The 22651-nt window shown below is 47.5% G+C and overlaps 1 protein-coding gene and 1 long non-coding RNA gene across 3 annotated transcripts; both read right to left on the bottom strand.

The window, feature by feature from the left end:
• Positions 1–477: 477 nt before the first annotated feature.
• On the bottom strand, positions 478–16281 carry HUS1 (HUS1 checkpoint clamp component). Of its 2 annotated transcripts, XM_054991669.1 has the most exons (8): positions 16169–16281; positions 14715–14842; positions 13613–13789; positions 13231–13338; positions 10769–10843; positions 6733–6832; positions 4864–4995; positions 478–758 (listed from the first exon to the last, which is right to left on the bottom strand). In XM_054991669.1, exons 1-8 carry the CDS (start codon positions 16218–16220, stop codon positions 676–678), a joined length of 855 nt encoding a protein of 284 aa, XP_054847644.1. In that variant the 5' UTR covers positions 16221–16281; the 3' UTR covers positions 478–675. The 2 variants fall into 2 exon arrangements, with proteins under 2 accessions (XP_054847644.1, XP_054847645.1); XM_054991670.1 differs by lacking the exon at positions 4864–4995.
• Positions 16282–17330: 1049 nt separating this feature from the next.
• Positions 17331–19866, bottom strand: LOC129337951 (uncharacterized). Its single transcript, XR_008597868.1, has 3 exons — positions 19015–19866; positions 18204–18296; positions 17331–17875 (listed from the first exon to the last, which is right to left on the bottom strand). It is a non-coding gene; the product is annotated as an uncharacterized LOC129337951 (long non-coding RNA).
• Between the last annotated feature and the right edge of the window lie 2785 nt (positions 19867–22651).

Below are 22651 nucleotides of genomic sequence, written 5' to 3'. Positions count from 1 at the left end.
TGGGACACTGCTGTCTTCAAAATGACCATAGCCAACATCTGCACGTTGTCAATGGTGAATTTTCAGTTCCCTGATTTTTGTCTGAAAAAGCATCAATGAGATGGACCCACCAGCGTTTCTGCTTTTTGGATTCTCCTCCTCAGGGCCAAGCTACAAGTGACGAATGACACTTGAACGGCAAGTGGATTGCGTGGAGGGCAAGTGAACAGGGAGAAATACACTTGCCGTTCAAGTGTCATTCGTCACTTGTAGCTTGGCCCTCAGTTACCATCCCACCTGTGGGTTCCATGATCCCTTGAAAACCTTGGGGGGGGGGGGTCAAAAGGGGCCCCTTTCTCCCTCTTTCGCTAGTGGAAAAGCTAGTAGGATACAGACGAATTTTCTCCCTGCTATGAGAAATTAAACTTTACTAAAAAAAAATCAGTTTCTTTCTTCTTCGTAACAAAAGAGCAGCCAGAGTTCCAAATAATTCTTTAATAAAAGTTCAATAAAAATACCCGCAGATGTATTTACAGTGAAACAAGGCTCAAAAAATATTCTTCTGAACAGAGGAACTGATTAATAAAACTATAAAGCAACTACCAACATCTAAGCCCTTTGCTTCCTTCCTTATCTTGGCATCTTGAGAAGGGAGGCTTGCATGACGAAGAGCAGCACTGGGGACGGCTACTCAATTCACGCAAGGGCCGGAATGAAGTACTGGAGGGACACATCATCGTGCAGCAGGATGAAGTGAACAATCCTCTTGCTGACAATATCTGCAAAATACAAATTATGGTTTGAAAAGATGGCACCGGGGCTGAAACGTCACATGTTGTGGATCCTGAACAGCAGCCAGCAGCTTTACTCTGGGAGGTGGCACAGCCCGCATCCAAGCAGCTTGGGGCTCAGACCCCCACCCACCCACCCACCCACCCCGATCCAGGTCATGATCTTCTTACAGTCCCTGAGCAGTCAGCTAGGAGAAGCTTTCCTTCCCAAACTAAAGAACAAGGCAAGCATCCAGAGTAATTTATGACAGAGTGAAATGTGGTCATCCTAAAATCAGGTTTATTATATTACTACGTACATGGAACAGAGCAGCAGCCAAACATAAGGACAGTCAAACCAAAGGCTGGCACAGACCGGGCATTACTCTGAGGCAGGGCTCATTTCGAGATGGAACGTGCTGGAACGCAGTTCCGGCAGTTCCCCAAAGAGGTCACATGACAGGTGGCCCACCCCACCTGACTCTCAGCAATTTTGGGCCCGTTTTAGCCTAGATTGGGGCAGAAATGGCCCGGATCGGGCCTCTGACGGGTGGTGGATCACTCTCCCACTCAGCAGCGGCCCGATCTTGACCATTTTGGGCCTAATTTCCGCCCTGAATGGCCAGGATTGGGTCCAAAACAGCCAGGAAAGGTGATGCCTATGCAAATCAATTATGCCAATGACACACTTCTGGTGATGACAAGGGGTGTGGCATATGCTAATGGTTATGCTAATGAGTTGTGCTAATGAGTTCCTCCAGCTCTTTTTCTAGGAAATCACCCCTGCTCTGAGGAGAGTAAAGAAGCCTGGAATGTCTTCTTATAAAGAGGAAGCCCTTGTAGCTTCTTCAAAAAGCTGGAACAACCCCCCACTAATATCCTCAAAGCCTACCAGGGAATATATAAGAGAAAGGCATTCCTTCAAGTACCTTAAAACAGAACTTATGGGACTCTTGGGGTCAAGCACGGCATTTTAAACTCTGCTCAGAACTAACTGGGCTCTATTCTGTGGGGAACTTTGGATTTCTGACATGGGGTAGAGGGTGCAACCACAAAATGGCAGCCACAGGAGGTGGAGCCAACCACACCCAGAGAGGAAGCCCAAGCAGAGGGGAGAAGAGTGGCAATTAAAAATACACGGGGAAAGAGGGGAGAGAAAGAATAAAACAAAGACCATGGTGGCAACTGCTGCTGAAGCACTGTAATTGCAGTTTGCACAGCCAATCAGATTTTCAGTGGCCAATTAGAATCCCTGCTGGGCAAGAGTCCCACTTGGCCCCACCCACATTCTAGAATCATCTGATGGAAGGTGCAGGTGGGCATTATGGCACCCACGGGCACAACACAGGGGACCCTTAATGTTCTAATGGCAGCTGTTGTATATCCTCTCCAACCAACTCCAGATACTATTCTGCCCACCACATTCTGGGTCCGCTGATGTTTCTGAGAATTCTTCAGTAAAACTAAAGAGAACCCTCACGGGAAGGAACAACAATTACAAATTAATAAACAACTCTATTATAAGTGCCCAAAGGGCCATATGTATTTCTTATATAAATCAATCAGTGGGATGACCAAATACAATTTATACAATGATTCTTCCTTAAACTTGAAAAATACAAAGGTCCAAACAAAATGTGTCCTGTGTCTTCTTTAAATAAAGTAGCATTCATGCACAGCTATGTCCACACATGGTAAGGGAATCCACGGCTGCACACCCAATCTGGGGCCGGCTGAAAAGCTCAGATTTCGTATAGAATCTTCCTCAGGGGCGTGGCCAAATGCTGCAAAACAAACATCTTACATACTATACCATAAGCAATTTTACATGACATCCAATTTATACAAATTCATCATAATATACAATTGTCAGCAGATATCAACAACAAACCTGTGTGGTAGACCCTTAAACACTGTATCAATTATTCACTCCTGGACCTGAGCAGCTGTATCTTCTTTTAGCAGGGCGGCTGTATCTTCTAAAACACGCCATTGCAATAAGCAAGGAACGTTTATATTGAGCTACCCCCAATGGCTTGACTTTGTCTTAAAGGGACACTCAAACTACACATCAAAGGAAACAACTCAAAGTAATCAGTATTAAGCCCTAATGGTTATAAAGTTCTCAACAGGCTTCCTTCTGCAGTAAATTACTCTGTTTATTGCCCTGTGTAACACAAAGAACTACTACACGAGAGTCAGTCTCCAAGTGCTGCTAACTCTGAAATGCTGGATAAGAGGAACCTCTATGGTATAGTATGTAAGATGTTTGTTTTGCAGCATTTGGCCACGCCCCTGAGGAAGATTCTATACGAAATCTGAGCTTTTCAGCCGGCCCCAGATTGGGTGTGCAGCCGTGGATTCCCTTACCATGTGTGGACATAGCTGTGCATGAATGCTACTTTATTTAAAGAAGACACAGGACACATTTTGTTTGGACCTTTGTATTTTTCAAGTTTAAGGAAGAATCATTGTATAAATTGTATTTGGTCATCCCACTGATTGATTTATATAAGAAATACATATGGCCCTTTGGGCACTTATAATAGAGTTGTTTATTAATTTGTAATTGTTGTTCCTTCCCGTGAGGGTTCTCTTTAGTTTTACTGTTACAGTACGGGAAGTGCCATTGTTTTGTTGTTCTCTGAGAATTCTTCAGGCAACCTATCAGGGATCCCAGTGCAGTAGTCCAGTCTACAAGTAGCCAGGATGCTCATGCAAGCAGGCAAGTCTCCTTGACTGGAAGATGCATCCCTACACTAAGTAGTAGTAGTAGTAATAACAATAACAACATTCAATTTATATACCACCCTTCAGGACAACTTAATACCCACTCAGAGAGGTTTACAAAGTATGTTACTATTATCCCCACAACAAAACACCCTGTGAGGTGGGTGGGGCTGAGAGAGCTCCAGAGAACTGTGACTAGCCCAAGGTCACCCAGCTGGCTTCAAGTGGAGGAGTGGGGAATCAAACCCGGCTCTCCAGATTAGAGTCCTGCACTCTTAACCACTACACCTAACTTGCTCTAGTAGAGACTAGAACTGCCTGGAAACACTTCATTACTGTTACATTCCAAATTAGAACTGTTCCATCCAACCTGGTTCCCTCAAACTCATTAAGGGATTTAGAAATCCAAAGCGACCTCTAAACCAACAGTTGAAATCCTAGGAACACAAAGGTATTGAAATCAGGAACTGTACGAAAGGCAGGCTATTCCTCAAAGATTTTTCATATTCAACTTCAAGCTTTTAAGATGCACACCAGGTGGTACTACACACTTTCTAGGCTACATAAGATAAACAAAGGTCTTTGTCCGTTGTGTTGGAAGAGATGTGACCATGTTGGCACATTCCAACACTGCTGGTGGGATTGTCCCATCACCCAGGGTTTCGGGCAAGATGTCTTAGCCGGACTGGTAGGATAGCAAGTCAGGTTATCCATCCTACCCGGGATCTTGCCCTGCTAGATTTGTGGCCTGACTTCTCCCCGAGTAAGGGTAAGAGGGATATGATCTCTATCTTATTAGCAGTGGCAAGGTTCGCCATAGCCTCTACCCGGAAAGCCAAGGAAGCACCAACTCTAGAGCTATGGTTTGATAAATCATGGACACAAATTTGTGATGGGAAAGATCGCTGATGGCCTAAATTCTCACTTCTGTGATGATGGAAGCAACAGTTTTGTAAGTACCTGGAGACCGATACGGCAATATTTTGCTGAGAATGAGATTATTCCATCTAATGTACACCCTCGGGACTGGACTTCTGTTTGAGAGCATGACATCAATTGTATCTCTGATGGGGCTAAGAACTGATTCAACACCCCCAATAGTCGGAACACGGGTATTTGCCTCCCATTTATTACAGTGGTATTGTCAATCTTTTCCTTTGCTGGTTTTCCTTGATGTCACATATTCCGTCCGTTATATGTTTTGTTTAATTTTTTTTTTTAAAGACAGGCTAAACACATTCACACAAGATAACTTTGGGACGTGCTCATACAGAACGGAGAGGGCAAGACCTCCCCAGAAGGTCCCACGATGCGCGGTCTGCACGCCGCTCTCGAGAGCAGCAAATAACTCATTTGAAAGAATAAGCCAAAAACGAACACTCACTGCACAGGGCTTTTGTGGGGTTCACCTGCTGCCCTGCAAGCAACTGCAGAAGCTTCTTGATGTCGATGCGCGCCTCCACCATGCTCTCAGGATCCCTCTCTTGAGTAGAGCCTTGAGATCCATTCTCCGATACTACAAATTCACAAAAAAGAGAACTTTCTGCCGACTGCAGAACACACTTTCAAGATCAGTTATACATAACTGCACGAACACGCATGCTGCAATCAGTGGACTTACTACACGTGTTCGGCCAGGAGCTGATAGTATGGTATAGGTCCTAAAACACTTCTATTCTGATCACAACAACTCTGCAAGGGTGCCCATTATGGCATTCTAGCCAGGGGTCATTTCGTAGAAAAAGAGCTGGAGGAATTCATTAGCATAACTCATTAGCATATGCCACGCCCCTGCCATTACCGGAAATGTGTCATTAGCATAACTGATTTGCATATGCCACACCCCCTGACATCACCTATCCTGGCTGTTTTGGACCCAATCCTGGCCATTCAGGGCTGAAATTGGGCCCAAAATGGCAAAAAGGGGCTGAAAATGCCCCAAAAGGGGCCCAAAATGGTCAGGATCGGGCCGCTGCTGAGCGGGAGAGTGATCCACCACCCGTCAGAGGCCCAATCCAGGCCACTTCTGCCCCAATCTAGGCTGAAATGGGCCCAAATTGTGACCTCTTTGGTGAACTGCTGGAACTGCGTTCCTGCGCATTTCCCCTCAAAATGAGCCCTGATTCTAACCATCCAGGACATTCCATTGCTGACATAAAAAGTTGCAGACCCCAAACAGAGAAACTTCAAGGTGAAATTACTGCACCAGATTGCTAAGACTGAGTTTATTTTCAAGTTCAGATCAAAGGACACCCCCAAAGTTGAACTGGGACGTAGGGTTTTCTCCCACTACAGATGCTAATTTTCTGCACTTTGCGCCCCTGCTCTGATTACATGTATTATAGCTAGCTTCCTGATGCTCAGTTTTGCAATACCCCTCCCGCCCTCTGCCCGGAGTATAAAGAATCCTACCTTTTTCCACTCCTTGTGTGTGACCTGGGGAGCTTCCAGCTCATACCCTGGAAATCTAGTTGGTCTAAGGTACAACTGGACTTGAATCTTGCTCCATTACTGCCCCCAATTTATGTAAAAGAATTGCAACTGAAAAACTGTAACATGACCAAAGCTACCTAATTCTGAGTAGGCAACGTCTGAGTATCAGTGGATATACACATGGTACCAGATTACTGCTCCAATCCCAGTAGTAGAGAAGCTCAGAACATTTGAGTCTGGCTGACCTAGAAGTGTCAGAAACAGCCCCTGCAGGAACACAGTTCGCTCCACAGGAGGAGGGAGAGCAGGTGAACAACGGCTGCAAGGCTGCCCACTCAGAGAGCTGGAACAGGAACTCTGCCCAAAGCAGCCATCAGAGCACAGAGCTGCTACGGTCAACGAGAGGCTTCTATCTATGCAGGTTCCTATGTGAAGGAGGGACAGCTACTGCGTGCACCACGACTATGCCGACACTGCTGCACACATTCAAGCAGCATTCCTGAAAAGTTGTAAAGCATCATTTGAAACACTTGGAACTAGTGCCCTGCCTGCTGCCAGTGCCAAACTAGAGATATCTGTTCTTTCCAGCATTTTATTTGAAATTACAATGGTATTCAATCATTTCCTCCTCCTACACTTTAACAATGGACAAGAAAAACTATTACAGAGAAACCCAGCTAAGCTCTCATTTACAATCATAAGAATTGCTGCAAATCATTTCTGAAACAATCCGAATGGTTTAAAGTGTTTATTTCCCTGTGTGCCACCCAGTTAAACCTGTGTTATTACATCTTCTCTGAAAAAGGAAAGAAAAACCTACCCCAGGGAGGATTCCCAAGTTCTTTAAAATGAGTTGTGACAGACACGAGTTCAGTTTCTATTTTCAAGTTCATGTCACCATTTAGATTTGCTTCCATTACCTACGAGGGAAGTACAACAACTGCATTGTCAATTGTACACTGGCATACATCAAACATATTTAAAATCTGTTCTAGCTAGTATAATGAATTCACAAGTCAATTATGATTTGTGTGAAGTAAGACTTCCTTTTGTCTGTTGGAGCTCAGAGCCAAGCTACAAGTGATGCCTGACCAGGGGTCATTTCATAGAAAAAGAGCTGAAGGAACTCATTAATATAACTCATTAGCATATGTCACGCCCTTGCCATGTGTCATTATACATAACTGCATGAACATGCATGCTGCAATCAGTGGGCTTACTACACGTGTTCGGCCAGGAACTGATAGTATGGTACAGGTCCTAAAACACTTCTATTCTGATCACAACAACCCTGCAAGGGTGCCCATTATGGCATTCTAACCAGAGATCATTTCGTAGAAAAAGAGCCGGAGGAACTCATTAGCATAACTCATTAGCATATGCCATGCCCCTTGCCATCACTGGAAGTGTGTCATTAGCATAACTGACTTGTATATGCCACACCCCCTGACATCACCTATCCTGGCTGTTTTGGACCCAATCCTGGCCATTCAGGGCTGAAATTGGGCCCAAAATGGCAAAAAGGGGCTGAAAATGCCCCAAAAGGGGCCCAAAATGGTCAGGATCGGGCCGCTGCTGAGCAGGAGAGTGATCCACCATCCATCAGAGGCCTGATCCGGGCCGTTTCTGCCCCAATACAGGACAAAATGGGCCCAAAATAGCCGAGTCAGGTGGGCAAAGCCATCTGACATGTGACCTCTAAGGACTGCTCCCTTTATCACAACTTCTCTTGGGCTTGTTGAGAACGGAACTGATGACCTTTCACTCCAAACTGGCCAGAGATCTCCGGGGATCCCAGCTGATCTCCAGGCCACAGAGATCAGCCCCCCTGGATAAAATGGCACCTTTAGAGGGCAAGCACTTTGCGCCCCTGCTCTGATTACATGTATTATAGCTAGCTTCCTGATGCTCAGTTTTGCAATACCCCTCCCGCCCTCTGCCCGGAGTATAAAGAATCCTACCTTTTTCCACTCCTTGTGTGTGACCTGGGGAGCTTCCAGCTCATACCCTGGAAATCTAGTTGGTCTAAGGTACAACTGGACTTGAATCTTGCTCCATTACTGCCCCCAATTTATGTAAAAGAATTGCAACTGAAAAACTGTAACATGACCAAAGCTACCTAATTCTGAGTAGGCAACGTCTGAGTATCAGTGGATATACACATGGTACCAGATTACTGCTCCAATCCCAGTAGTAGAGAAGCTCAGAACATTTGAGTCTGGCTGACCTAGAAGTGTCAGAAACAGCCCCTGCAGGAACTCAGTTCGCTCCACAGGAGGAGGGAGAGCAGGTGAACAACGGCTGCAAGGCTGCCCACTCAGAGAGCTGGAACAGGAACTCTGCCCAAAGCAGCCATCAGAGCACAGAGCTGCTACGGTCAACGAGAGGCTTCTATCTATGCAGGTTCCTATGTGAAGGAGGGACAGCTACTGCGTGCACCACGACTGTGCCGACACTGCTGCACACATTCAACCAGTTCTAGCTAGTATAATGAATTGCTCCGACTTGCTCAAAGTCTGTTGAACGATTCCTTTCCTGATGTCACCGAGAAGGTGGCCAAGTTTCTCCATTCCGCTTTGAAGTTGTGTCAAAGGATATCACAGAAATAAGCTATAATTGCATTTATGTATTTGTAACGTAGTATCCTTTTAACTTTTTCTTTTTTTGTAAGTGGGTAACTTGAATTGTTGATATATGCCAGTAAAGGCTAACTTGAACTTGAACTTACAACAATTGTCATATTTAGCAACCAGCAAGGACCCTCTGCAAGCCCACCGTTGTCTGAAAAACAGAGGTGGGAAGAAATGGACCCTTAAAGCCTCGATTCTGAAACTATGCCCAGAGACACAGAAACAGATGGATACAGAGAGAGAACTCCATGGAATGCATAATACACAACCCATCAGAAGCTGTTTGGGCTCAAAGGCAGGGTGTCTGTTGAGATGATTAAAAACTATAAATAAAATATAACTCATGCAAGAGCCTGCGGGATACTAACGCCTTTCGTGCAATATGGTTGCCAACTGACCAAGTGGCAAAAGAACCAACACAGGCCTTGTCATGTCTGTACCCCTACATCCAAGCCATTGTTCCATGTGTTGAACCATTGCTAATGCTGTACCTTGATTTCATTTTGCAAATGCTCTAACCGTCACTTTCGTTTCTCTAGCAGCCTGAGAACACAGCAGTGTTCTCTCTTTCCTTTGAAGCTCACAGAAGTGACCTTGTACTGTCTGAAATGTTACATTTTACTCTCATGCATTCCCAAACTATTCCACACGCGAACCTGTGGTCCAGGTGGGAGGGGGGGAAGCGAGTGGGTATTTAGAGTTGTACTTTCTTCAAGTTTCTATTCCTATCAAGGAAGCATGTACTGCTTCGATGGGCTTTTGCCTCTTAGTATTCTATGGACAAAGATTGGACTTCTGAATAAAACCATTTAACCAAGAGCTTGGACTTCTTGTTGCAATGGTACAGAGACCTGTCTACCATATCCTGTCATCCATAGCCTGACAGGCCTGCTCATGTGTCACCCGCAATCATTTGACTCACAGATAGGAAATGTTTCAGCACAGAGACAAACCCCCTCCTGCTAACGTCTGCAGATCACGTCGCTGTTAACAACGCAGGAGCGGGGTGGATGGTTGGGTGTGTGTGTAAAAAAGGTGGCAGCTGTAATTCCAGACCACCTAGAAATCAACCAGTGCAACGTCACCTGTAGGCATCTGTCATTATCAAAAATCTAAAATGCTACATGATTACATAGAACATGAATACATAGCACAAATATACAGACCACCTAGCTGTGTTTAATAAACTGACAACTGTGAAAGAGAAAATAAAGGAAAAGCAGCGCATGTGTGAATGTTGATCTGGGTCGTCAAAGCAGAGCCTGCTAGATTCCCCAGGGGAGGGGGAGCTGGGGAAGGGCAGGACCAGATCCCAAGCGTAGTGGGCCTTGATAGCTACTAACTAGCCACAATTTATTTATTCACTTGGTTAATAGCCCATCTTTCGACCCAGTTGGGGACCCAGAGCGGCTTATATCATTGTCCTCTCCATTTTATCTTGACAACAACCCTGTAAGGTAGGTGCGTGACTGGCCCAAGGTCACCCAGCAGGCTTCCATGGCAGAGGGAGAGTCAGGTCCACTAGCACCTTGACGACCAGCTGGATGTCCAGGATTTGAGCTTTCGAGAGTCAGAGCTCCCTTTGCCAGATACGAGGGGTGGGAAAAGGAAGGGGTCCTTAAGGGAATGCCAACTCTCGACACCTCACACCCTGGAAATCTTATTGGTCTCTAACCTGCTACTGGACCCAAACCTTGCTCTTCTACTAAAGACCAACATTGCGACCCACCTGAAACTAGCTTCACGGCAGAGGGAGGAATTGAACCAGGGTCTCCCAGATCCAACACTGCAACCGCTACATCACACTGGCTCTGATTTGAGGTGCCAAGGGCACTACCCAGGGCTTTTTTTCTGGGAAAAGAGGGGGTGGTACTCAGTGGTGGAACTCAGGACCGCACAATGACGTCAGTTTGGGTCAGCTGGAACAAGGGGGGAGTTTTTAAAAGTTTAAATCGCCCTCGGTGAAAATGGTCGCATGGCTGGTGGCCCCGCCCCCTGACCTCCAGACAGAGGGGAGTTTAGATTGCCCGGAGGGTGCGGAGGACAATCTAAACTCCCCTCTGTCTGGAGATCAGGGGGCGGGACCACTGGCCATGTGACCATTTTCAAGAGGTGCCGCAACACCTCGTCCATGACAGGAAGGGCTGAAATCTGCTGCATCAAGCAGAAACTCGCCTTCAGAAAGGTGGCCAGCCCTCCCCATGCATCCAGAAATACCTAACTCACAATAGAGTCGCTGAGGTTCTTCATCCTCTCCACAATATTCTTCATGGTCTTCAGGACTGGTAAGTAAATGCTGACCTACAAAATCAGATCAGCCACATTGAAAACGGCAAAGATGAATTGATTTGCAAACCGATTCCACGATGTTAGTGGTTGGACAGCCTCTAGCACTGAAGGAACCGAAAGCTATTTCAGAAACCTTTGCAAGACCACTTTATAGAGTCCAGGGAGGATAAAGTACATTTGTAAAATAAACGCTGCCAATACTTGGCCAAGAAAGCCGATTTATTATATGCATGGTAGTCCTAGACACCCGTTATCTGGGGGGTGCAAGTGGGAGACATATTTTTCCAAATGGTGAACCTGTGGATCTCAAAGAGAACCATCCGTTCATGCTGAGATTTTTCGTAAGAATGAAAATTTAGAGTCAATTTTACTCAGGGTTTTTTTTCTGGGAAAAGAGGTGGTGGAACTCAGTGGGTTGCCCTCGGAGAAAATGGTCACATGGCTGGTGGCCCCGCCCCCTGATCGCCAGACAGAGGGGAGTTGAGATTGCCCTCCGTGCCGCTGTCTGGAGATCAGGGGGCGGGGCCACCAGCCATGTGACCATTTTCAAGCGATTCCGGAACTCCATTCCACCACGTTCCAGCTGAAAAAAAGCCCTGATTTTACTGATAACTAGAAGCAGGAATTCAAATAGTAGAAAAGCGGAGATCAAAAGATATATCCGAGCCAGCATACCTATATAAGCAACATGCTGACCAACCAATGATCTTTTGACACCCTGCTTCAAACAGAGATGGAAGGATGCAATCTCTCAGCATATTCAAAGTTCAGAAATTCGGTCCAAGAAACACAAAAAGAGTCAACTTTGCTGCTTAGATGCAGGGACTTGCAAGGGAAGGGAAATCTCATCCCTGCACTCACTGTCTATACGGTCTCCGCTTGCCCTCATTTCCCCATATCCCTTGTTTCCCCTCACCCCCGCTTCCGTCTCTCCCTCCCAGCTACCTTGCCTGTGTTGCGTTTTCCCTCCTGGGTCTCCTTCCTTTAGCAGCACCAGCAACCCCCTGAAGCAAAAGGAATGACTTCTCAAACTTAAATGTGATCTGATTTATGCACATCAGTGGTGGTCAAAAGGAATGGGGAGGGTCCCTTTGGAACATTCTTCCATATGAAGAACTCCCTGCCAAAGACTGACATAGTAAGCAAAGAAAGGGGGTAGTTTTCTCCCTGCTGCACTAGTCTTCCGCTGGCATGGCGGTGACTTTGTGTGAACAGTCCTTCAAGAGTGGAATCCTATACCTGCAGACTGCAGTAGTGCAGTCCGTTCTCCTGCTTCAACATCATTCTGTCCAACCCTCTTTTAAATCCATCCAGCCAGTGGCTGTCACCACACCTTGTGGTAATGAGTTTCACAAGTCAATTATGATTTGTGTGAAGTAAGACTTCCTTTTGTCTGTTGGAGCTCAGAGCCAAGCTACAAGTGATGCCTGACCAGGGGTCATTTCATAGAAAAAGAGCTGAAGGAACTCATTAATATAACTCATTAGCATGCCACGCCCTTGCCATGTGTCATTATACATAACTGCATGAACATGCATGCTGCAATCAGTGGGCTTACTACACGTGTTCGGCCAGGAACTGATAGTATGGTACAGGTCCTAAAACACTTCTATTCTGATCACAACAACCCTGCAAGGGTGCCCATTATGGCATTCTAACCAGAGATCATTTCGTAGAAAAAGAGCCGGAGGAACTCATTAGCATAACTCATTAGCATATGCCATGCCCCTTGCCATCACTGGAAGTGTGTCATTAGCATAACTGACTTGTATATGCCACACCCCCTGACATCACCTATCCTGGCTGTTTTGGACCCAATCCTGGCCATTCAGGGCTGAAATTGGGCCCAAAATGGCAAAAAGGGGCTGAAAATGCCCCCAAAGGGGCCCAAAATGGTCAGGATCGGGCCGCTGCTGAGCAGGAGAGTGATCCACCATCCATCAGAGGCCTGATCCGGGCCGTTTCTGCCCCAATACAGGACAAAATGGGCCCAAAATATCCGAGTCAGGTGGGCAAAGCCATCTGACATGTGACCTCTTTGGGGAACTGTCGGAACTGTGTTTCTGCGCGTTCCCCCTAGAAATGAGCCCTGCACCTGACACAGGTTGGACACTTGTCAGCTTCCCTCAAGTTTTGATGGGAAATGTAGGCATCCTGGTCTTGCAGCTGTAATGGAGAGCCACACTGTAAGACCAGGATGCCTACATTTCCCATCAAAACTAGAGGGAAGCTAACAAGTGTCCAACCTGTGTCAGGCGTCACTTGTAGCTTGGCTCTCAGATTCCAGAGAAAAAGGGTACAGGAAAAAAAAAAGAATTACTGCCATTTGAGGTGATCCCCTCACCCCACTGAAAATGCATTGAAAAATATTTTATCGTAAAGAAATTTTAAAAACTCACATCAAAATCTGGCACCGCTGGCTCCCTGAAGTCCTTCCAGAGTTTTCTGGGGATTACTCCCACTGGAATGTCGTGGGTCACGACGCGGCTGCTGCTCGACAAAGAGGGCTACAGAGAAGGGCAAAGGTCAGCAAAACGCAACGTTGCAGTGAAGAAGACTTCATCGCGACACCCACACCTGCCGCTCTACTTCCGATGACGCCAATCTCTGTTTTGTGATCCAATTCATCACAGATCAGTTTTATCTCTAGAAGATGGCTACTGCTACAAGTACAACCAATTGCAGAGAATCACGAGAAGAGATAGCAAAGGAGAACAATCACCGTGGCCCCGCCCCCTGATCTCCAGACAGAGGGGAAACAACCGTCGTAATCCTCCTTACCAATTCCACAGCTACAGTGAGGCAGGGGCAATTCTTGTTAGTCAACTTGATTTTCACAGCCTTGGCGTTCTGGGCTGTTTTTAAGGCTCTGGAGAGGTTTTCGGGTGTCAGCTCCAAATAGATCTCGTTGTGTTCAGCGGCTACCCCCTCCATCTGGAACTCATCGAAGAAGTTCCCCTAGAACAACAGAGGAGGAGAGGGCCTCATGACATAGGCATCAAGGTCCTGGTTCTGTGGCATCATTTCCTCCTTTCCTCTACAAAGCATTACCTCCAGGTAAAGGCAGGTAAAGGTAGTCCCCTGTGCAAGCACCGAGTCATTGCTGACCCATGGGGGGAAGTTGCATCACGACGTTTTCTTGGCAGACTTTTGTTGCGGGGTGGTTTGCCGTTGCCTTCCCCAGTCATCTACGCTTTACCCCCAGGAAACTGGGTACTCATTTTACCGACCTCGGAAGGATGGAAGGCTGAGTCAACCATGAGCGGGCTATCTGAACCCGACGTCCGCCAGGATCGAACTCAGGTCGTGAGCAGAGCTTGGGCTGCAGTACTGCAGCTTACCACTCTGCACCATGGGGCTCCTCCAGGTAAAGGTAACGGCCCATAAATCTGCTTTCAGTGGGATCAGAATCTCCTGCCCCTTGCCTGGATTGCATCAAGTATCTTGCTATGAAACAAGGACAATGACCTACATGCTTAAGGACAATAAACCACTTAAAAAGTCATTTGCATTCCGAGGTATTGGTGTCTGGTCACCTGCCACAGGTGCCCCCTCAGGCCATTGGTTCTTCTCTCAGCCTCAGCCCTTTCCATCCACAGCAGTAATACCGGCCCTCCAAAAGAACTTCACTGCAGGCCGCCATCTTCAGCACAATTGAAAAGAGTCCAGTAGCACCTTTAAGACTAACCAATTTTATTGTAGCATAAGCTCACTTTGTCTGATGCATCTGATGAAGAGAACTGTGATTCTCGAAAGCTTATGCTACAGTAAAGTTGGTTAGTCTTAAAGGTGCTACTGGACTCTTTTCGATTTTGCTACTTCAGACTAACACGGCTAACTCCTCTGGATCTTCAGCACGGGCTCCCTTCCCCGTGGCTCTCACCTGGCTGAGCTCGCACCACATGCCAACGCCTCCATTAGCCACTTTGTCACTGAGGATGAAGTAAAGCTTGTCCACCGTGAGGCGGAGGGTGCATGTCTTGGTGAGCTTGGCAATGGTGTTGATCATCCCTACCAAGAGAAGAAGAAGTTGTAAAGTAACCTCTGAAGAGGTCTTCATTCACAAAGTGTAACTGTGGGAAAACCCTTCTCCCAAGAGGTGCTGTTAAGACAGCTGAAATGGGAACGTGCGGGGTTGCTCCAAGGAAGGTCCAAACAAGGGGGAAGCAAAAGATTACTGTGCTTTTCCGAAGCAGCACAGCATTGAGCTGAGGTTTCCAACCCCCAGGCAGGGCCTGGAGATCTCTCAGGATGACGACTGATTTCCAATCTACCACAATCAGCTCACCTGCCCAAAATGGCTGCTTTGGAGGGAGGACGTTATGCCCCACTGAGGTCCCACCCCGAACTCTGATCTTCCAAAATCTCCAGGAATTTCCAATCTGGAGCTGGCGACCCTATATTGAGCCAACAAACATCCCTTTTTGGTACACATTTTCTTTCTTTTTCGGCAAGATTTCTAAGGAAAAAGTCATTTTGCTGTTTGCTGTAACCACCTTTCTGTAGATAATTTAGGATCACTTGAAGTAGCATTTCTACAGAAGTTGTGCGATCCCTTCTGGAGCCTTAGACAACCCCCTGCTACAAGGCCCAGACTCACAACACACCAAGCAATGAGGAATAATTATTGTAGACACACTACTGTTCTTGTCAATGGCAGAGTTTTACTATTAAACTTAGTTTAAAGGCAAGAGACAAGCGAAAACCTACAGAAATTGCTCCACTTAGCCTATGGGCTTAGCCGTTGCAATGGATCCTGTAGAAAAACGTATCCTCGGAATTTCCTACCACATAAACAAGTGGGGTGATCTGCCTTGCAGTTATGGGGCAGATGCAAAAAAATCAAAACATAACCTTCTGCAAATATTACTAAAATGTGTGCTCCTTTTGACGATATCCGCTCACGTAAATAATTTTGGGGTGAAAAAAATAGATTTGCATCTCCCTGAAACAGAAATGTCTTCCTCAAAGGACCCCCTGCCTGTGTCTATCAAACCCATGGAGCACACAGGAGAAATTCAGCAGGAAAAGACAGAACTCCTGCGCTTTCAGGAAAAAAAAATTAATAATAATAAAAAAGAAATGGGGGAGGGCCCTCAGCAGGCTACAATGCCAGAAAGTGTCTCCCCCACCCCCACAGCAGGCATTTCGTCTGGGCTGGAGATCAGTTGTAACTCCCGGAGATCTCCAGGCTCCACCTGGAGGTTGGCAACCTTAGGCGAAAACGATGCCCCAGGTGAGGACTAGAGAAAGGGAGGCCCCCGGACTGGCTCCCCTCTTCCCTCCTGCCTCCGGCCCTTCCTCCTCCAGCCAGGAATCCCCTCCAGCGCTACGCACGGGTGAAGTGGTTGAGGCACCCGATGTCCGCGATCTTGGCTCTGAAGCGCATGGTAGAGGCAGCGCCGGCGCCCCAAAGAAGAACGGCGGCGGGGAGGCCGCGGCGGAGGGGAGCCAGGCGCTACGTCCCGCACTTCCGGCTTCCATTGGACTGCCTCCCTACGAAATGCGGGGCCGGAGCCGTCGCGCCGCTCGGCCCTGCCCATGCGCCCTACGGCGGCTGATCGGCGGCTCTCCCCGGCGTCGATGGAGAACCGCAAGTGTAGATCTGCTTGCAGCTCCGCAGCCTCCTTGTTGTCGGGGCCGAGCTTCGACGCCGCCGCCAGAGCCGCTTGTTCTTGCAGCGGGCCGCCGCGGTGTTGCAGGGCTGGCCAGCAGGCGGCGCAGACGGGCAAGGCAGCCGGGGCTGGAGGGGAGGGTGCTGCAAGCGCCTCGGGGCGGGAAGCGAGCAAGGCTGGCTGCAATGCTGGCACTCTCCCGGAGTGCCCAAATTAGGGTGGGCGTGGAGATCTCCCAGAATTGGAACTGGGATCCAGGCAGCAGAGATTTGTTCTCCAGGAGAAAATGGCAGCTCTGGGGGGGGGGGGGTGGACTTTAGCGAATCCTATCCCAGCTGAGGTCCCTCCTCAACCCCCTTCTCTCTAGGCTTCCCCCCCAAATCTCCAGGAATTTCCCAACCCAGAGTTGGCAGTCTTTGTTCTCCTTGCTGCTTTTTCAGTGCTCAGCCTTCCCTCCAGAGCAGAAATTCCACCCCAGCCTAAATAAAATGACAGAAATCGCCACATGGACTGAAGAACAGGAACGCGCCAATTTCTGAATGTTCAAAAGCACTTCAGCCTCCTTTGTAGAACACTCTTGTGGTTGGGGGAATTAGTCTGCAATCCCGGGCAAGTTTCACTGGCTGGCAGTATACGGAGCAGACCGCCAGTGGGCTGTCGAGCGCACAGTGCCTGAGACGTGTCCTTGATGCACAAAATAATTCCAGCATATAATACAGATCCATGAATTACAATATTGCAGAGTGGTATCATTTAGGCACGCAGAAACTCTTTTTGAAATAGTGTTTACTGAGGTGTAAGAAAAACTTCCAAAGAACTGCTAGAGAAGCAGCAAATGAATTGCACACATCTCATGTTTTCTTTTTATTTATTTGTGTCATTTATAGTCCACCTTTCTCACTGAGACGCAAGGCGGATTACACAGTATGAGATTAGTACAATCAGTAGCAAGGACAACAGCAGGCATTTCCATACAGTGTCAAGAACATTTCCATAATGTCATACGGTAAATGAATACAAGTTTACAAAGACCTAGCATTAGCAAGAATCCAATACAGGGTTGAAGAATTGCTGAAACAGAACATAATCAATTCTAGGACTGACCTTAAATAACATGAAGCGCAGGTAGTATATAGGAGTACATATTTAAAGCAACAGATAATATGTAAGGCAACATAATGGTGAAGTCTATGGTTCCTAACTTATTAGCGAAACAATTTATAATCTGTAACTATTATGACCTTTAACAATGAAGGCTGATGGCATTGCTTGTGCATTAACACTGCATTCTTAAACAGAGTTTAGGATTAGCTTAGATCTTCTCCGGCTCTCCATGTACCCTGAAGCGATAGATGCAGGTGTAGTTCAGGTGACCCCAGTTGCTGAGCACTTTCAGTTTCACGTAGCCTATCAATTCAGAAGATTTAACCTGAAAGGAAAAGAGGAAACCTTTTCAGTTGGATCAGGCCACTGAGCCGTCTAATCCAGCCTCCAGTCTCACACAGCTGCCAGCCATTTGCCCCGGAGGGCCAACAAGCAGGGCCGGGAGGGCGAGGCCTCCCCCTCCCGCCACCCCAGCACTGGTACTGAGAGGTTTGCTGCCTCTCTAGTGGAGGCTCCTTCAGTCACCACGGCTAAGAGCCACTGATGGACCCCTCCTGCACAAATCACCCTCCTCCTAAACCTATCTTAGCTTTGGTCATCCTACCTCCATTGACTGGGAATTGTCCGATTCTTTCCCATCCTGCTCAGCATACCTTTGGATGGAAAGTCTGGACTAAATCTCCTTCAGCGTTGAACACAAACTGGCCCAAGAATGTTCCCTCCTGCTCAATTTCTTCCTTTAGTCCCTGGGGGGGGGGAGGGGGGCGGCATGGAAAAGACAGACGTATTTTTAGCCATTTAATTTTGGGTCATGTCAGAAGGCACTGTACGCTGTTCCAGCTGCAGATATATTGAGCCATTCTGTTATTAGAAGATAACGGAAATAAGTCCATTTTTAAAAATATAGTATTAGTGACTTTTGAAAAACTGGAGAATAATGTTAGTGAGGCACTGAGGTAACATTGTAAGTATCTTCAAAATATTGTGTATTGCCATGCCAATGCCTGCCCCAAAGCAGGACATCTTCCAGTAAGCGATCCACAGATTTTGCCTAGACATCTTGGCCACCCGTTATCTGCAGTCCCCACCAACCATCCCTCTTGTCCACCTCTCACTTGCTCTGAAGGAGCACAGGTCCCTGTGGCTGCTTCTGAACCACCACCCCCACAAAGCCTAGTGCCAAGTGAGAGATGAAACCCATAACATACGCCAGGAGATTCAGAAAGAGGCAGGATTGCCATACAAAGAGAAATGGGGCCCTTCCTTCTCTGAGTTGTCTACAACACGACAAGGATTCTGAGTCTCTCCCTTTGTTCTGGGAATGGGAGGAAGCAGCCCTCAGAATTAAATCTAAGATGAGCCCTGGCAGCTGAATTTGTGGACCCCTTACTTCATGGTAAGCAAGAATTGCATTTCATATTCCAAAATATTCCAAAACAATCAAGCAAGGTTAACGGTGACCACCTGGGTAAGAAAGACGGGTCAAACTGACACCTCTCCAGTCCCGGGCTGTCTCATCGCCACTGCAACTGGCCAGTCTGGATTGCACTTCCAGTTCTTAATCTTTGTCCAGCCTATGACTGCATCTCTCCAAGGACTGCTCCCTTTATTACAACTTCTCTTGGACTTGTTGAGAATGGAACTGATGACCTTTCACCTCTCCCGGGATCCCAGCTGATCTCCAGGCCACAGAGATCAGCCCCCCTGGAGAAAATGGCACCTTTAGAGGGCAAGCTCAATGGCATTCATCTCCAATGAGGTTGGCTGTTCTGCAGGTGGTGGCTGGGCAGATCAGTTGCCCTGGGGCTAATGGCTGCTTTAGAAGGGGTAGGGTTGCCAGTCTCCAGGTACTGGCTGGAGATCTCCCAGAATTATAACTAGTCTCCAAGCCACAGAGATCAGTTCACCTGGAGAAAATGGCTACTTTGGGGGGGGGGACTCTATGGAATGATGCCACGCCAAGGTCCTTTCCCTCCCCAAACCCCTCTTTCTCCAGGTTTCACTCCCCAAATCTCCATGAATTTCCCAACTTGGGCAATTCCTGGAGCAATTCCTGGAGATATGAGACAGAGCCTGGGAAGCGAGAGAGACCTCCGCAGGGTGTAATACCAGAGCAATCACCCTCCGAAGCAGGCATTTTTCTCTGTGGGAATCGATCTCCACCCCGCCTGGAGGATGGCAACCCCTTCCCGCGGCCTGGCCGGCTTCGCAGGGTCCTGGCGTGGAAAGAACCCTCCCCCTTCTGGCCCTGCTTTCCCCCGAGGGGGAGAACCGCAGCGCCGCGCCGCTCCCCGAGGCCCAGCGCGGCTCGCTCCGCTCCCGCCGGCCGAAAAGGACCCCAGAGGCGCGCGGCGGCAACAGCGAACAACCCGCGCTGCCATGGCAACGGCCCGCGCGCTCTCGCTGCGCACCGGAGGCGGCGCCAGGCCGAGGAGGAGCCGCGGGGAAGGGCGGCCGCAGCGCGGGCGAGGCGAGGCGGGGCGAGGCGGGCCGGTGAGGCGCCCCTTCCCCTCCTGCCGTTGTTTTCGTTCCCTGTCAGGAACCGCCGTTGCCCTCCCCGTCACGGTCCCTTTAATGCTCACCGCCGCCCCCCCCCGGCAGTTTCAACGTCTGTGAGAGGAATGGGGTGGGTTGCCAGGTCCAGGTTGGGAAATTCCGGGAGATTTTGGAGGCGGGGTCTGGAAACGGTGGGGGTTAGGCAGGGGAGGGGCCTCTGTGGGGTATAATTAGGGTTACCAGCCTCCAGGTAGTGGCTGGAGATCTCCCGGAATTACAACTGGTCTCCAGGCCACAGAGATCAGTTCATCTGCAGAAAATGGCTGCTTTGGGGGGGGGGGGTGAACTCTATGGAATTATGCCAGGCCAAGGCCCTTTCCCTCCCCAAACCCCACTTTTTCCAGGTTTTACCCACCAGAACTCCAGGAATTTCCCAACTTGGAGCTGGCAACCCTAGGTATAATGCCATAAAGTTCGCCCTTCAGAGCTGCCATTTTCTCCAGTTGTCATTCCAGGAGATCTCCAGCTACAACCTGGAGGCTGGCAGCCCTAGGAATGGGGTGGGTTGCCAGCCTCCAGGGGGTGGCTGGAGATCTCCCGGGGTGGCTGGAGATCTCCCGGAATCCCAACATCTTCAGGCCACAGTGATCATTCCCCCTGGAGAAAACCGCAAAAGATAGAGGACGGGTTCTATGGCATGAGACTCTACCACGGCGGGGCAGATCAGTTGCCCTGGAGGAAATGGCTGCTTTGGGAGGGGGTAGGGTTGCCAGCTCAGGGCTGGGCAATTTCTGGAGATTTGGGGCAGAGCCTAGGGAGGAGAGGGACCTCAGCAGGGTGTAATGCCTCCAAAGCAGACACTTTCTCCCTGAGGACTGATCTCTTGACAGCTGTGATTCCGGGAGATCTCCAGCTGCCATCTGGAGGTGGCAAGACCAGAAGGTGGACGCCGTGGTGTTAGATCTCATTGAGGTGCCTCCCCTCCCCAAACCTTGCCCTCCCTAGACTCTACGCCCAAATCTCCAGGAATTTCCCACCCCGGAGTTGGCAACCGTATCCTCCCCCCACCACCCAGGTTCCGTCCTGAAATCTCCAGGACTTTCTGCACATTATTACAGAACAATTTTATAACAGCCTGCTCCTTTGCAATTAGGGAGCTGGGACTGGGCTGTTTTGAACAGTTGTAATTAAATTATTATTTGTTGAATGTGTGGGCCTGCCCTCCCCGCAAGCGGGCTTAGGGCATGTTACAACAAAAACAAAATACAGAAATAACAATAAAAACAAAAATCTTACATAACAGCATTTCAGCAATTCACCTGCTGATCATCTATAAAGAGGGTGAAGGTGTGTTTTTTTAAGGAGACAAAACAGTGCAGAGAGAGAATCTGGTCATGATGTGGAATTTGGGTTGGTTGGCAAGCAAGAAATGAGTATCTCATTTCCCCACTTTGCCAGCTCAGGAACATGAGTAATCCACTGGTATTGGACAAGTCTCAGGATGTCAGAATATTATGTTTCATTCAGCATGCTATGAAGTGCCATCTTGCAAGTAATTAATTGGGATATAAACTAATAAGACATATTAAAAGGGCTGGCTCTGTGATACCTGGGTAATTTACATGAGCACATGTTTAAGGGCCAGTTCAACTGAAGAAAACAGCTGATTATGCTCTTTTGGTGTTTCCATGTGCCCTTTTTGGACTGGAGTGGCAGATTACAGTAGAATCCTAAACAATGGAGTTGAGACTCTGCATAGGATTGTAGTGTTAGACATCAAAAAAAATTTCAGGTATTATAAAAAGCATCTGTACTGAGATTATACTTGATTTTATAAATCTAGTTTTTCTCCAAATTAAACAGTCTCTTTTGAAATAACACCTAATCAGGAAACCCATTCCTCCGTCTAACATTGCCAGCATTCAACCTGTATTCCTTTGGTATTTTTTCTCAGTTCTGATATGAGAATACTGTTGAGTAACGCAAATATATTGACCTGGGTACATGCATTAACCATTGTTTTATTGTCTTCTTACCCCGTTCCATACAAGTATGAACTATTAAGCATTCTCAAGGAGGCTAGACAGAATTGTAAAACATATTGCAATGAGAACAGCTCTTGAACATCAAATTAATGTTGGTGTGCATATTCTGAACACCATTCTACATTTCAAGTTCTCAATTGTACTTTGTTTTCCATGCCCCTTTTGAAAAATGGAAAAGTATAAATCATACACAATGTGATGTTTGTCTTAAAAGATTGAAAATGAGTCATAGATGTACATAAAGAACATAAGTATGTGTTTGAAGGTCAAAACCTGGCTTAACCACTGCACCCCTGTTCAAAAGATACAAAATATTTAATGTTTTGAATATGTGACTTGGAGTGTGACATATTGGAATGGCAGTTGGTATGAAAGTTCAGGACAAAATAATGGATTTCCTGGCCAAACCTCAGATTGACAAAGACAACCTTTTTCAAGAAGGTCAAGGGTGAGTGACGCTTCTCAAATTCAGGGCTTTACTAAGCACAACTTTCTGAACTGTTTCACAATTGAAGACTCTTTTCTGAATCCTTTGACTAGGCAACAAACAGCAAAGCAGC

This window comes from Eublepharis macularius, chromosome 11 (assembly GCF_028583425.1).
Source record: "Eublepharis macularius isolate TG4126 chromosome 11, MPM_Emac_v1.0, whole genome shotgun sequence".
In the NCBI taxonomy this organism is placed as follows: domain Eukaryota; kingdom Metazoa; phylum Chordata; class Lepidosauria; order Squamata; family Eublepharidae; genus Eublepharis; species Eublepharis macularius.
This window is presented reverse-complemented; position numbering and strand designations above follow the sequence as displayed.

Excerpts from the sequence above, each read along its gene's own strand:
- HUS1 (XM_054991669.1), bottom strand. The coding sequence starts at position 16,220 with ATGCGCTTCAGAGCCAAGATCGCGGACATCGGGTGCCTCAACCACTTC. Across the intron at positions 14,843-16,168 it reads GTGCCTCAACCACTTCACCC|GGATGATCAACACCATTGCC; the intron begins GTGCGTAGCGCT and ends TTCTCTTGGTAG. Across the intron at positions 759-4,863 it reads CCCCACAAAAGCCCTGTGCA|ATATTGTCAGCAAGAGGATT; the intron begins GTGAGTGTTCGT and ends TGTATTTTGCAG.